The sequence below is a fragment of the Procambarus clarkii genome, chromosome 14 (genome assembly GCF_040958095.1).
Source record: "Procambarus clarkii isolate CNS0578487 chromosome 14, FALCON_Pclarkii_2.0, whole genome shotgun sequence".
Lineage (NCBI taxonomy): Eukaryota > Metazoa > Arthropoda > Malacostraca > Decapoda > Cambaridae > Procambarus > Procambarus clarkii.
In genome coordinates, this window is record NC_091163.1 from 7,581,661 (window position 1) to 7,596,660 (window position 15,000).

General features: G+C 48.2%; 1 protein-coding gene across 5 annotated transcripts in view; it reads left to right on the top strand.

The window, feature by feature from the left end:
• LOC123771953 (BMP-binding endothelial regulator protein) overlaps nucleotides 1-15,000 on the top strand; it is a 197,411-nt gene that overhangs the window by 125,916 nt on the left and 56,495 nt on the right. For all 5 annotated transcript variants that reach the window (XM_069324323.1, XM_069324321.1, XM_069324322.1 and 2 more), the window contains one exon: nucleotides 6,829-6,920. In XM_069324323.1, coding sequence (XP_069180424.1) covers nucleotides 6,829-6,920 — 92 coding nt within the window. The remainder of the gene's footprint in view (nucleotides 1-6,828; nucleotides 6,921-15,000) is intronic.

Consider the following 15,000-nt stretch of genomic DNA (forward strand, 5'->3'; position numbering starts at 1 on the left):
GCTGTATCAACTTGGCTGTGGTGGGCCTGCGGGCCGCTCCAAGCAACAGCCTGGTGGACCAAGTTATCGCAAGGTTGTATACCACGAGTATAGTGTTGGTTATATACCAGTGTATGTGTGGTATATCAGTATATCTGGACTAAGTGCTCACACTTCGTATATTTAACGATGTTTTTTTTACTAACAAACTGTTACAAAAAATTAGACTAATAAAGCCAGGAAAAATATTGATACTAAAAGCAGTAATAATTGCTTTAGTAATAATAAATGTTCGTGCTTTTGGGATTAATAATAATGTAAATATACAAAAAAAAGTTTGATAATTGTGATTATCTAAATATTCTTTTGGATCATGACAGTCATGATCTTTGGTTCATGTTCTCCCTGTCATGGTTCATGTTCTCCCTGTCATGGTTCATGTTCTCCCTGTCATGGTTCATGTTCTCCCTGTCATGGTTCATGTTCTCCCTGTCATGGTTCATGTTCTCCCTGTCATGGTTCATGTTCTCCCTGTCATGGTTCATGTTCTCCCTGTCATGGTTCATGTTCTCCCTGTCATGGTTCATGTTCTCCCTGTCATGGTTCATGTTCTCCCTGACATGGTTCATGTTCTCCCTGTCATGGTTCATGTTCTCCCTGACATGGTTCATGTTCTCCCTGTCATGGTTCATGTTCTCCCTGTCATGGTTCATGTTCTCCCTGTCATGGTTCATGTTCTCCCTGTCATGGTTCATGTTCTCCCTGTCATGGTTCATGTTCTCCCTGACATGGTTCATGTTCTCCCTGTCATGGTTCATGTTCTCCCTGTCATGGTTCATGTTCTCCCTGTCATGGTTCATGTTCTCCCTGTCATGGTTCATGTTCTCCCTGTCATGGTTCATGTTCTCCCTGACATGGTTCATGTTCTCCCTGTCATGGTTCATGTTCTCCCTGTCATGGTTCATGTTCTCCCTGACATGGTTCATGTTCTCCCTGTCATGGTTCATGTTCTCCCTGTCATGGTTCATGTTCTCCCTGACATGGTTCATGTTCTCCCTGTCATGGTTCATGTTCTCCCTGTCATGGTTCATGTTCTCCCTGTCATGGTTCATGTTCTCCCTGTCATGGTTCATGTTCTCCCTGTCATGGTTCATGTTCTCCCTGTCATGGTTCATGTTCTCCCTGTCATGGTTCATGTTCTCCCTGACATGGTTCATGTTCTCCCTGTCATGGTTCATGTTCTCCCTGTCATGGTTCATGTTCTCCCTGTCATGGTTCATGTTCTCCCTGTCATGGTTCATGTTCTCCCTGACATGGTTCATGTTCTCCCTGTCATGGTTCATGTTCTCCCTGTCATGGTTCATGTTCTCCCTGACATGGTTCATGTTCTCCCTGTCATGGTTCATGTTCTCCCTGACATGGTTCATGTTCTCCCTGTCATGGTTCATGTTCTCCCTGTCATGGTTCATGTTCTCCCTGTCATGGTTCATGTTCTCCCTGTCATGGTTCATGTTCTCCCTGTCATGGTTCATGTTCTCCCTGTCATGGTTCATGTTCTCCCTGTCATGGTTCATGTTCTCCCTGTCATGGTTCATGTTCTCCCTGTCATGGTTCATGTTCTCCCTGACATGGTTCATGTTCTCCCTGTCATGGTTCATGTTCTCCCTGTCATGGTTCATGTTCTCCCTGTCATGGTTCATGTTCTTCTGACTAGAACATCAGCGATGACGTCATGGTATTCTCAACAGGATTCGGGATTGAAGTGTATGTGCTTAAGCCTAATACCAGGCCAAGATACACGCAGTTCCTAGCAGCCTATAGGCGTATATAGGCCTATATCCCAGGTATATACCGTTCCCCGGCTGTCAGTAGGCCTGTGACCTTGTGACACAGTTGATGAATGGATCAATGGGGTCGGCCGCTGGATGGAATGAACATGGTCTGAGGACGGGTTGTCATTGTTGCCAGATGCAAGTATGCCCCAGATTCTCCACCAACCAACCGGCGTGCGTTACACTGTTGTTGGTGACATCCGGCTTGGGCTGGTGTTACGGTGTTCGTCACTAGCCGGAATATGGCCCTCTACACCACGCTGGTGTGAGTGTATGTCTCAGCCATACTTGTCCAGAGTCGAGGCTCTGGCTGGCTGGCTCTGGCTGGCTGGCTGGCTGGCTCTGGCTGGCTGGCTGGCTGGCTCTGGCTGGCTGGCTGGCTCTGGCTGGCTGGCTGGCTGGCTGGATCTGGCTCTGGCTCTGGCTGGCTCTGGCTCTGGCTGGCTCTGGCTGGCTCTGGCTGGCTGGCTGGCTCTGGCTGGCTCTGGCTGGCTGGCTGGCTGGCTCTGGCTGGCTGGCTGGCTGGCTGGCTGGCTGGCTGGCTGGCTGGATCTGGCTGGCTGGATCTGGCTGGCTGGCTGGCTGGCTGGCTGTGGCTGGCTGGCTGGTTGGCTGACTCTGGCTGGCTCTCTCTCTCTCTCTCACACACACACACACACACACACACACACACACACACACACACACACACACACACACACACACACACACACACACACACACACACACATTGCGAAATATATAGTTCTCTGTGAGCGTCATCAGGGAGGTCGGCCACATTAGAGTGGTTGGGTCATTAACATCATAATTGGGAAGAATCATCTTATATATATCCTAACCCGTCAAGCCTCGATGCCTGTCCCTATCAGCCACTCCGTCACAAATACGACTTTTCAGCCTAGCCCGAAGCCAATGTACAGAAAACATCTACGGCGCTGTGATTTTCACTAATACGTCGCAATCTTAACGGATTGGGTGGTTCCGTAAGAAATGCGACCTATTAGGGGAAGGGGACTGGTTGAACCAGTCATGCCGCGGGTAACCCAAGACCTGGTCGGGTCTGGTTGGGTCGACCTTGCCAGCCTGAATGATTACATTCCATCACAGTGGGTAGACCACTACCCCCCCCCTCTCTCCCTCTCGCTAATTGTGCCTAGACGGCTCGCTACACTGTGCTGGTGTAGCTACACCAATACAGTGTAGCTACACCAGTACAGTGTAGCTACACCAGTACAGTGTAGCTACACCAGTACAGTGTAGCTACACCAGTACAGTGTAGCTACACCAGTACAGTGTAGCTACACCAGTACAGTGTAGCTACACCAGTACAGTGTAGCTACACCAGTACAGTGTAGCTACACCAGTACAGTGTAGCTACACCAGTACAGTGTAGCTACACCAGTACAGTGTAGCTACACCAGACGCAGCTCTTCGCAACTGTATATTGCAATCAGTCTTTATTTGTGGAAGATATGAAGGAAGACTGAAGGACGGTGTGGAAGAAAACGGGGCCGAGGTCTTCTGTCTTCTAATTCTTCTGTCCACCGCCTAACTTGTCGAGGTCGATGCATGCATAGAATACGTTAATATTACGGTGTTTTAACTTGTAGTATTACGTCGGAAATTTACCGGTTTGGTAGATTTCGCCCAAAAAAATTGGGTTGCAAAAGAATGTTAAGGGGTTGCAGCGTGATGTATGGTGATCATGGTGACTGTTGGTGAGCGCAGGAGGCCGTGGTGCACCAGGGGCGTGGCAGTGCCATAGATAATGGCACTCCCCGGCACAGTACAGTGATGCTCCGGCAAGGTCGACACCCACTATGGCTGATAGCAACAGACGACAGCTATATATCCTCGTAGACAGGAGTGGTACGCGTCTCCAACAGATAGACGGCGATTACGACACACGCAAGCTGCTCCGTCAATTTGCCTGTCACAAAATACGACGTACTAGCCGAGGTGTGTGACGGAGCAGCTAGTGTGGTCTTCAGCGAGGACCTGGAACTCCACCAACTCTCTCCAGGTCTTCTGAAAGGACACAAACATTGGTCAACATTATATACACACTTCCAGTTTTTATTGGTAACTTAAGGATACCCAGCGGTGCCCGGGTCTATTCCTCAGCCCGTCTACCCCTCTCCCTCCCCCCCAGTTAACCTCCTTCCCTCCCCCATGCCCCCTTTCCACCCCCTTCCCCTGTGACAACACACAGGGGGGGAGGGGGTGGAAAGCAGATTGTCAGAGAATAGCAGCAGTTCTCTGACCTGTGGTTAGTTATATCCAGGTTGACTTTCATCTATAATGTTATTGTTTACTCCATTGTTAACTGGGTAGATTGATGTCTCCAAGGAAGACAATATCTGGTACTGGGTTTACTAGGTTATCAAGGATACTATTTTGACAATTGTTACTTTGATGGGTCGTTGTGGCAGCGTTGTTAAGCGACGTTGTAGTTACGTTGTTAGTTGGGATATTATAAATATATGAAGATCTTCTGAGAAACTTTCTGGAAACCTAAATCCCTTATTTGAGTCTTCGTGGGAGAGCTGGGTATGGTACAGGAGCACGATAGCAACTGGCACTCCCATAGGCTCACAAATCACCAAGCTATGTTCTGGGGCTCTATCCTCTAAGTGTCAATCCTCCATCCTTGCACACAGACATTCTCTTTAATAGATATAGATAGTTTTGAGCACAGAGTCTCTGCTTCATGCTCACACCCAAAAGCTTCAGCTCTGCCCTGATCATGAGAGCTATGCACTAACGCCACACATTAGAGACAGATAAGCAGACGATGAGTCACAATAACGTGGCTAAAGTTATTGTGGTCTGGTCAACAGAGATAAAATAGTATTTTGAATGATCCTGGAGGAGTGTTGGGTATTGAGCCCTGCACAGTGTGATATTGATGGCTGAGTGATGGATGGATGGGTTATATACAGGCGCCACGGTACGGTAGGGAGACCTTCGCCACAACCTATGTTAGACCAATGCTGTAACATGCAGCGCCAGCCTGGAAGTCTTCATCACCAATTAGGAATGTTGGTGATGAAACTACTCGCCCAAAGCTGTTCTTCTTCATCAGGATGAACGAGGAGAGTACCAGAGCCTTCATGTGGTCGCCTGACTCTCTCTCTCTCTCTCTCTCTCTCTCTCTCTCTCTCTCTCTCTCTCTCTCTCTCTCTCTGTCTCTCTCTCTCTGTCTCTCTCTCTCTCTCTCTCTCTGTCTCTCTCTCTGTCTCTCTCTCTCTCTCTCTCTCTCTCTCTCTCTCTCTCTCTCTCTCTCTCTCTCTCTCTCTCTCTCTCTCTCTCTCTCTCTCTCTCTCTCTCTCTCTCTCTCTCTCTCTCTCTCTCTCTCTCTCTCTCTCTCTCTCTCTCTCTCTGTCTGTCTCTCTCTCTCTCTCTCTCTCTCTCTCTCTCTCTCTCTCTCTGTCTCTCTCTGTCTCTGTCTCTCTCTCTCTGTCTCTCTCTGTCTCTGTCTCTCTCTGTCTCTCTCTCTCTCTGTCTCTGTCTCTCTCTCTCTCTCTCTCTCTCTCTCTCTCTCTCTCTCTCTCTCTCTCTCTCTCTCTCTCTCTCTCTCTCTGCAGTTGACTATAAGAACCCAACAATACACTATACCCAAGGGCCCCCCCTGCCCCCCTCTACGTCCTCACCAGATGGTCCAATTAACTGACTCAGGGGGGGGGGGAGAGGGGGGCAGGGCTGGGGAAAAACAGGACCGTGTCGTCAGAGTCTACCCCGCCACCTCCACCAATATTCCCCGCCACCTAACTATCTCCACTAAATGACAGTAGAATCTGATACAAAGTTCATTCCAGAACCCTAAGTGATTCTTGTGTTTGAGGAGGGGGGGGGGAGGGTGAGAGAAGGGGGGGGAGTGAGAGGAGGGGGGGTGAAAGGAGGGGGGGGGGGTGAGTGAGAGAAGGGGGGGGAGAGTGAGGGATTATCATCAGGGGAAAACGCTGCTCTTAGCTCTATCAGACCAAGAAATGGTCAAGGGATTCCAAAATCCTGGTCCGGGTTCAGTGGAAGCTTCAGGAAACCCTCGTGTATTCAGTAGAACTTCAGGTTGCAATCCTTTTGACCATGTCTGGTTGTCTGGGGCGTGTGGGGGACTGCCCACCACATAGGTTCGAATCCTCAAAACAGCTCCTACGGATTTTCTCATTGATACTATCACGTTAGTGTGATTACTCTGTGTATATAATTATTATTACCCTGCCTCACCCCTCGTTCCTCCCCCCTTGTCTTCTTCCTTCCTGACACACCTGCAGTCTACACCTGCAGCCTACACCTGCAGCCTACACCTTCAGCCTACACCTTCAGCCTACACTCTACAACACCTGTATCGCAAACTCCCCAACTGTACGCCCACACCATCCTCATTCTCAACTAAATCAGATATATTCATGAGTGCATTCGTCAGGTGTGACCACGAGTGCCACCTTCAGGTGTGGCCACAAGTGCCACCTTCAGGTGTGGCCACAAGTGCCACCTTTAGGTGTGGCCACAAGTGCCACCTTCAGGTGTGGCCACAAGTGCCACCTTTAGGTGTGGCCACAAGTGCCACCTTTAGGTGTGGCCACAAGTGCCACCTTCAGGTGTGGCCACAAGTGCCACCTTCAGGTGTGGCCACAAGTGCCACCTTCAGGTGTGGCCACAAGTGCCACCTTTAGGTGTGGCCACAAGTGCCACCTTCAGGTGTGGCCACAAGTGCCACCTTTAGGTGTGGCCACAAGTGCCACCTTTAGGTGTGGCCACAAGTGCCACCTTCAGGTGTGGCCACAAGTGCCACCTTTAGGTGTGGCCACAAGTGCCACCTTCAGGTGTGGCCACAAGTGCCACCTTCAGGTGTGGCCACAAGTGCCACCTTCAGGTGTAGCCACAAGTGCCACCTTTAGGTGTGGCCACAAGTGCCACCTTCAGGTGTGGCCACAAGTGCCACCTTCAGGTGTGGCCACAAGTGCCACTTCCAGGTGTGGCCAGGTAAACTAATGACCGCTGTTTCCCTCCCCAGGTGTGCCAATGCGATGTCACGAGGAAGGAGAAGTCATTAAGGTGCCCAGGGAGGTGGAGCGAGACAACCCCTGCATCAGTTGCTCCTGTCAGGTAGGTTATCTTGAGATGATTTCGGGGCTTTTTAGTGTCCCCGCGGCCCGGTCCTCGACCAGGCTCCTGTCAGGTAGGTTATCTTGAGTTGATTTCGGGGCTTTTTAGTGTCCCCGCGGCCCGGTCCTGGACCAGGCCTCCACCCCCAGGAAGCAGCCCGTGACAGCTGACTAACACCCAGGTACCTATTTACTGTCCCTTATTTATTTAGGTGCCCCTCCGGCCTGTATGGGATGGGAGGCTGCAGGAAGGGACAACAATGTGGGAAAGGAATAGGAGGAAGAGGACGACTGTGACGGGAAGGAGGGAGGAAGGGAGAAGGGTAAGGAGGACCAGCTTATGTAACTCACTGCTCCAATCCCGCCAAACACACACCCAAACTACGACGTTGGTACAACGTTCGAACAAGTTTTAACACCTAACCAGTTATAACAACCAATATAACAAGTTGTAACAACGTTCTAATATGTCATAAACACGTTAAGTCAAGATGTAACAACTTTATTACAAGTTGTAACAAGCGGAAAAATAGAGACAGTTTCGGTTTGTGTTTCCAGGGATGTCTCCTCTATGGGGGGAAATTAACACCATAATTCAAATTTGAAACACACACATGGAGAGCCTTGTATACACAGCTTCATGTAGAAACTAAGATCCGGATTCACGAAGCAGTTACGCAAGTACTTACGAACGTGTTCATCTTTCCTCAATCATTGACGGCTTTGGTTACATTTATTAAACAGTTTACAAGCATGAAAACTTGCCCATCAACAGTTGTTATTGTTATAAACAGCCTCCTGGTGCTTCGGAGCTCATTAACTGTTTAATAATTGTAAACAAAGCCGCCAAAGATTAAGAAAAGATGGACAGGTTCGTAAGTGCTTGCGTAACTGGTTCGTGAATCTGGGCCTAGGTGAGTACACACACACAGGTGTCAGCAAGGCGGCCAGCCCGACAGCCTGCTGTCACAACAGCGTTACCAGAGAGACAAATCCTACAGATATTTACATACCTTTATAGGAAGAAAAGAAGCTATCAGGGAAAAAGCGCCAAGCCATTACGACTATATAGCACTGGGAAGAGGGTCAGGATAAGGATTTGGGATGGGACGGGGGAAGGAATGGTGCCCAACCACTTGTGGACGGTCGGGGATTGAACGCCGACCTGCATGAAGCGAGACCGTCGCTCTACCGTCCAGCCCAAGTGGTCGATAGGAGTGCCAGGGTGTATGAAACAGTGTTGCCAGAGCGGGACAAGAACTTTCCTCTGGCAGTGATGAACATTCTCTCTCCTCCAATTAAGAATATATCTTGCCGCTAAAAATGTTCTTCATTTTGTTCACTGTTATCATCAGGACTTTTTATGCATGTAATTGATGCCACTCATCTTTAACTGAGCAAGTTAAGTGCCTCCAATTGGCACAGTTCAGCTGGGAAAACAAAGATGGCCGTTATTATGTTGTCAACAGTTCACCCAGACTACTAGTGTATCAGGGTGTACTAGGGGGTGTATTATGGGGAGGGGTGTATCAGGGTGTACTAGAGGGGAGGGTGTACCAGGATGTACTAGGGGGGAGGGTGTACCAGGGTGTACTAGGGGGAGGGTGTACTAGGGGGGTGTACTGGGGGGGGTGTACCAATGTTTTTCAGGAACACAGATGTAGCACTACAAGAAGTAATGTAATGAACTGTTTATGGCAATATCATGTTTCCATCATTGGATACCATTTCGTGCAAATTTCAAAGGCCATAAAATAACACTAACCAGCGCTCCTCTGAAGTATACAACAGTTCCTTGTTTAAATTGAATAAAGACACATAATAAAGTCATTTTCTAAACCACAAAAGAACTCTTTCTAGATATAAATAATTCATTTACGCTCGCGACCCCCGGCTGGAGTAATTAATTTACGCTCGCGACCCCTTGAGTGTGAAAAAAAGTCAACACAGTGTCGTTGGGTCGTTACGTCTGCTGTTCGAAGACATTCTGCAACCACTGTCGTGCGTCTGCAAGAAGGGTAATGAATCTGTTGAAGATCAACTGTCTTTTTTGGGTATTTCGCGTACTGTTTATGACTCGTAGCGGCGCCTGGGAGACTGAGGGAAGCGGTGTTCGTTAGCAAGATCCGCCATGTTGGGATTCCCACGTGTTTCAGATGTGGTGGGCGGTGGTGAGGGCTCGTCTGGGGAGGTGATTAGAGTGAGGCTGGGTGGTAATGCGGCCATTGTGGGGTTGGGTTGTTAACACCGAGCCGCTGGTTCGTCCAGGACTGGTCAACAACGCCTTCCCTTGCTTGTTAGCTCATTGGCTCTCTCAGTAAAAGAAATGATGAATCTGTTCAACCGATCAGAGGGGAAATAAATGAAAAGAAAGAGAGGAAGATGAAATAAAAAAGAGGGAAAAGGAGATAAGAAAGAGGGAAAAGGAGATAAGAAAGAGGGAAAAGGAGATAAGAAAGAGGGAAAAGGAGATAAGAAAGAGGGAAAAGGAGATAAGAAAGAGGGAAAGTGAAAGAAGAGACGAGACAAAAGATGAGAAGTAGTGAAACATTAAGAAACAGGAACAGTTCAATACCCAAGACTCGAAACCAACTCCCAGCGGAGTGGACTGTAGGCTGGTGACCTCGGAGACCCGGGTTCGACACCCCAATGAATTATTGTTTTTCATTTCATTTCTTTATTATGCACCCGATACCCATCCCGTGAGCGGTGGTGGGGAGAGGGTTACAGAGGCACATAATGGGCTCAGGCACTCGACCCCGTGGCTCGTTTAGCTATGCAAGTGACAGTCCTGTCACGCTTGTTACACAATTGTTAATGTTACATATACATGTAGATATACATGTACATGTATACTACATGTATATCTACATATAAATGTAGATATATACATATGTACAGGCGATGAGTCACAATAACGTGGCTGAAGTATGTTGACCAGACCACACACTAGAAAGTGAAGGGACGACGACGTTTCGGTCCGTCCTGGACCATTCTCAAGTCACAATCGACTTGAGAATGGTCCAGGACGGACCGAAACGTCGTCGTCCCTTCACTTTCTAATGTGTGGATTGGTCAATATACACATGTATATACATACATGTATATACATACATGTACACAAATAATCAATAATCCTTTCATATCACAAGTGAAGGAGTGGTGACGACACTCCTAGCACAGCAAAAAGGAGGCCCTGGTCGAGGACCGGGCCGCGGGGACGCTTAGCCCCGAAATCACCTCAAGATAACGGCCATAAGTTGCCGTCGTCAGTGCTCGTTGTCGTCTCTGGGTGGAGGTTATCTTCTTGAGGTTATCTTGAGATGATTTCGGGGCTTTAGTGTCCCCGCGGCCCGGTCCTCGATCAGGCCTCCACCCCCAGGAAGCAGCCCGTGACAGCTGACTAACACCCAGGTACCTATTTTACTGCTAGGTAACAGGGGCATAGGGTGATAGAAACTCTGCCCAGTGTTTCTCGCCGGCGCCTGGGATCGAACCCGGGACCACAGGATCACAAGTCCAGCGTGCTGTCCGCTCGGCCGACCGGCTCCCGTGCCATGCGCAGACATGATCGATGCGCTGTATTAGTCATGAGGCGTGAGTCAGTGCCTGTGAGGAGGTGAGTGTGCGTGACCACACTCATCATGGACTCCTGGGGAAGGTTGATGAGGGGACGGGTGAGGGAGAGAGAGTGAGGGGACGGGTGAGGGAGAGAGAGTGAGGGGGACGGGTGAGGGAGAGAGAGTGAGGGGACGGGTGAGGGAGAGAGAGAGAGTGAGGGGACGGGTGAGGGAGAGAGAGTGAGGGGACGGGTGAGGGAGAGAGAGAGAGAGTGAGGGGACGGGTGAGGGAGAGTAAGAGAGAGAGTGAGGGGACGGGTGAGGGAGAGTAAGAGAGAGAGTGAGGGGACGGGTGAGGGAGAGTAAGAGAGAGAGTGAGGGGGTGGAGGAGAGAGGTAGAGGAGCAGGGTAGCCAAGATGGAGGACTCTCCCATCCTAAGGTAATATATACAAGTGGTTCACCACATATGGAGCAGCGTGCAGCGTACATATTTATAAATGTTGGGTGGAACAGTGGCTGGAGGGGTTGGTAACCCTGGTGGGTGTAGCCGCCATGTTGGTACACTTGGTGCAACGTTGGTGTCAGGCTGTACCTGTTCTGTAACCCATAAAACAGGTTCTACGTGGTTCTGTAACCCATAAATAGGTTCTACTTGGTTCTGTAACCCATAAAACAGGTTCTACGTGGTTCTGTAACCCATAAAACAGGTTCTACGTGGTTCTGTAACCCATAAATAGGTTCTACTTGGTTCTGTAACCCATAAAACAGGTTCTACGTGGTTCTGTAACCCATAAAATAGGTTCTACGTGGTTCTGTAACCCATAAATAGGTTCTACTTGGTTCTGTAACCCATAAAACAGGTTCTACATGGTTCTGTAACCCATAAAACAGGTTCTACGTGGTTCTGTGACCCATAAAATAGGTTCTACGTGGTTCTGTAACCCATAAAACAGGTTCTACTTGGTTCTGTAACCCACAAATATAATCCCAAGAGATAATTGGTGGCCCGGAATAAAAGTATTTCATCAAGAGGAAATACAGTTTTCTTCAAGAAGTGCCGGACCAACCAGGCTGTGGTGGGTATGTGGGTCTGCGGGCCGCTGCAAGCAACAGCCTGGTGGACCAAGCTCCCACAAGTCAAGCCTGGCTTGGGGAGTAGAAGAGCTCTCAGAACCCCAGCCAGGTACAATACCTTTGAACACAAGAGGCATATACTAGCTGACTTCACTGTATTCAAAAGTCACTTTATAAATACTTCCAAAAGGTGCCCAGTCACATGATGTCAGGCTGTGAGCAGTGGCGTCTAACAGCCTGGTTGGCCAGCATGCCAACCAGGTCAAGCCAGAGACCGGGCCGCACGGACATTAATCCACGGAACCCTCACAATGTAGGTTCAGCACTTCTCTACACACTTTAGGGCCAGACACAACTCAGTACACCAGAAACCTGAATGCACTTTCCCAGGGTACGCTTCGGAACTCAGATGACTGAAATATCAGTACGAGGCTGTTTGGTACTTTAATAATTATATAAGTTTATTCCAAAACAAACAGACAAGTATTGCAAACTTGCAACACAGACAATACCAAACAGTATTCCAAGACCCAAACAGCTTCGTTATGAACAACATCCCCAAGTTACAAGTGTGACTCGCATTTAGACAAACACATCAGACTTTGAAAATAAATTGACAACATGCCCATGCACTCGGCTCCTGGACCCGGCTCTTGGCATTCCACATTTATGAAGAAAAGTAAAGTACCAGTAGCACAAGCGCTCACTGTAGCATGGAGAAAAAGCTTGGATACTGTGAAAATACCAGAAGTACTTAAATCACCAGATTTAAGTACTCCACTTGAGTAGTTTAACCCACTACACGAGGAGGCAGAACACTATAGACGGGTCTCACTAACCATCATACATAGTTAAAGTGTTTGAAACAGTGATTAGGAATAAAATCTTTATGGGCAAATAACAAATTTCACAGCCCAGGTTAAGATAAGTTTAGAGCGGGAAGATCTTGTCTGTCACAGTTACTATGACAAAGTCACGGAAACATTAGAAGAAATAATGTATATGTGGTATACAGGGATCTAGCAAAGGCGAGTGATAAATGTGACCACGGGAGTGATACAAATGAGATCAATATTCAATTTCCTGAATATTCAGACACAATCAAGTCTGAGCACATTGAAAAGCTGTGTACCCCCAGGGCGGAGTCCTTGCACCCCTGTCCATAGTAGCAGTAGCAGCAGTAGCAGGAGCAGCAGCAGCAGCAGGTGCAGCAGGAACAGCAGCAGCAGCAGCAGCAGCAGCAGCAGCAGCAGCAGCAGCAGCAGCAGCAGCAGCAGTAGCAGCAGCAGCAGCAGTAGCAGGAGCAGCAGCAGGAGCAGCAGCAGCAGCAGGAGCAGCAGGAGCAGCAGGAGCAGCAGCAGCAGCAGCAGCAGCAGCAGTAGCAGCAGCAAGAGCAGCAGCAGCAGAAGGAGCTATGTACTAACAAAAAACATAAAACACAATGTTACTCCATTCCTCCTCCCACCTCGAAAAAAAATCAACATCGTCGCCATTTTTTGTGTATAGAGGTAGTGTTGGGGGGGGGGGGGTGGGGGGGGGGTGGGGGGGGGGGGGTAGAGCAGCTATGTAAATATTTACACAGAGCAGCTTTGTTTAGGCGCCCCGGGCTGGTCTGGGCCAGGGGGGGGGGGGAGGGGCGCTCTATGTCTCAGGTGAACCCCCAATTAACAGGTGAGTGAGTCACGGGGAAGAACTCGGGGAGTGGGGAAGTAGTGTGACTCACCCCCCTCCCCTGCCCCCCCCCCCTCTTTGTTGGGTCGAAAGGGGAGGGGGGTAAAGAGGGACGTTTTCGGTACAGCAACAGTCTGGTTGATCTGGTTGGTAACGCTGAGGCTACGGCGATCCTGGTGTTTTTGTTGGGGGTGTTTTTGTTGGGGGTGTTTTTGTTGTGGGTGTTTTTGTTGGTGGTGTTTTGTTGTGGGTGTTTTTGTTGTGGGTGTTTTTGTTGGTGGTGTTTTTGTTGTGGGTGTTTTTGTTGGTGGTGTTTTGTTGTGGGTGTTTTTGTTGTGGGTGTTTTTGTTGGTGGTGTTTTGTTGTGGGTGTTTTTGTTGTGGGTGTTTTTGTTGTGGGTGTTTTTGTTGCGGGTGTTTTTGTTGCGGGTGTTTTTGTTGCGGGTGTTTTTGTTGGGGGTGTTTTTGTTGGGGGTGTTTTTGTTGTGGGTGTTTTTGTTGGGGGTGTTTTTGTTGTGGGTGTTTTTGTTGTGGGTGTTTTTGTTGGTGGTGTTTTGTTGTGGGTGTTTTTGTTGTGGGTGTTTTTGTTGTGGGTGTTTTTGTTGCGGGTGTTTTTGTTGTGGGTGTTTTTGTTGTGGGTGTTTTTGTTGTGGGTGTTTTTGTTGCGGGTGTTTTTGTTGTGGGTGTTTTTGTTGTGGGTGTTTTTGTTGCGGGTGTTTTTGTTGTGGGTGTTTTTGTTGCGGGTGTTTTTGTTGTGGGTGTTTTTGTTGTGGGTGTTTTTGTTGGGGGTGTTTTTGTTGTGGGTGTTTTTGTTGTGGGTGTTTTTGTTGGTGGTGTTTTGTTGTGGGTGTTTTTGTTGTGGGTGTTTTTGTTGTGGGTGTTTTTGTTGCGGGTGTTTTTGTTGTGGGTGTTTTTGTTGTGGGTGTTTTTGTTGTGGGTGTTTTTGTTGCGGGTGTTTTTGTTGTGGGTGTTTTTGTTGTGGGTGTTTTTGTTGTGGGTGTTTTTGTTGTGGGTGTTTTTGTTGTGGGTGTTTTTGTTGTGGGTGTTTTTGTTGTGGGTGTTTTTGTTGTGGGTGTTTTTGTTGCGGGTGTTTTTGTTGGGGGTGTTTTTGTTGGGGGTGTTTTTGTTGGGGGTGTTTTTGTTGTGGGTGTTTTTGTTGTGTTTTTGTTGTGGGTGTTTTTGTTGTGTTTTTGTTGTGGGTGTTTTTGTTGGGGGTGTTTTTGTTGGGGGTGTTTTTGTTGTGGGTGTTTTTGTTGTGTTTTTGTTGTGGGTGTTTTTGTTGTGTTTTTGTTGTGGGTGTTTTTGTTGTGTTTTGTTGCGGGTGTTTTTGTTGTGTTTTTGTTGTGGGTGTTTTTGTTGTGTTTTTGTTGTGGGTGTTTTTGTTGTGTTTTTGTTGTGGGTGTTTTTGTTGTGTTTTGTTGCGGGTGTTTTTGTTGTGGGTGTTTTTGTTGTGTTTTTGTTGTGGGTGTTTTTGTTGGGGGTGTTTTTGTTGTGGGTGTTTTTGTTGTGGGTGTTTTTGTTGTGTTTTTGTTGGGGGTGTTTTTGTTGTGGGTGTTTTTGTTGTGTTTTTGTTGTGTTTTTGTTGTGTTTTTGTTGTGTTTTTGTTGTGGGTGTTTTTGTTGGGGGTGTTTTTGTTGTGGGTGTTTTTGTTGGGGGTGTTTTTGTTGGAGGTGTTTTTGTTGTGTTTTTGTTGTGGGTGTTTTTGTTGGGGGTGTTTTTGTTGTGGGTGTTTTTGTTGGGGGTGTTTTTGTTGTGGGTGTTTTTGTTGTGGGTGTT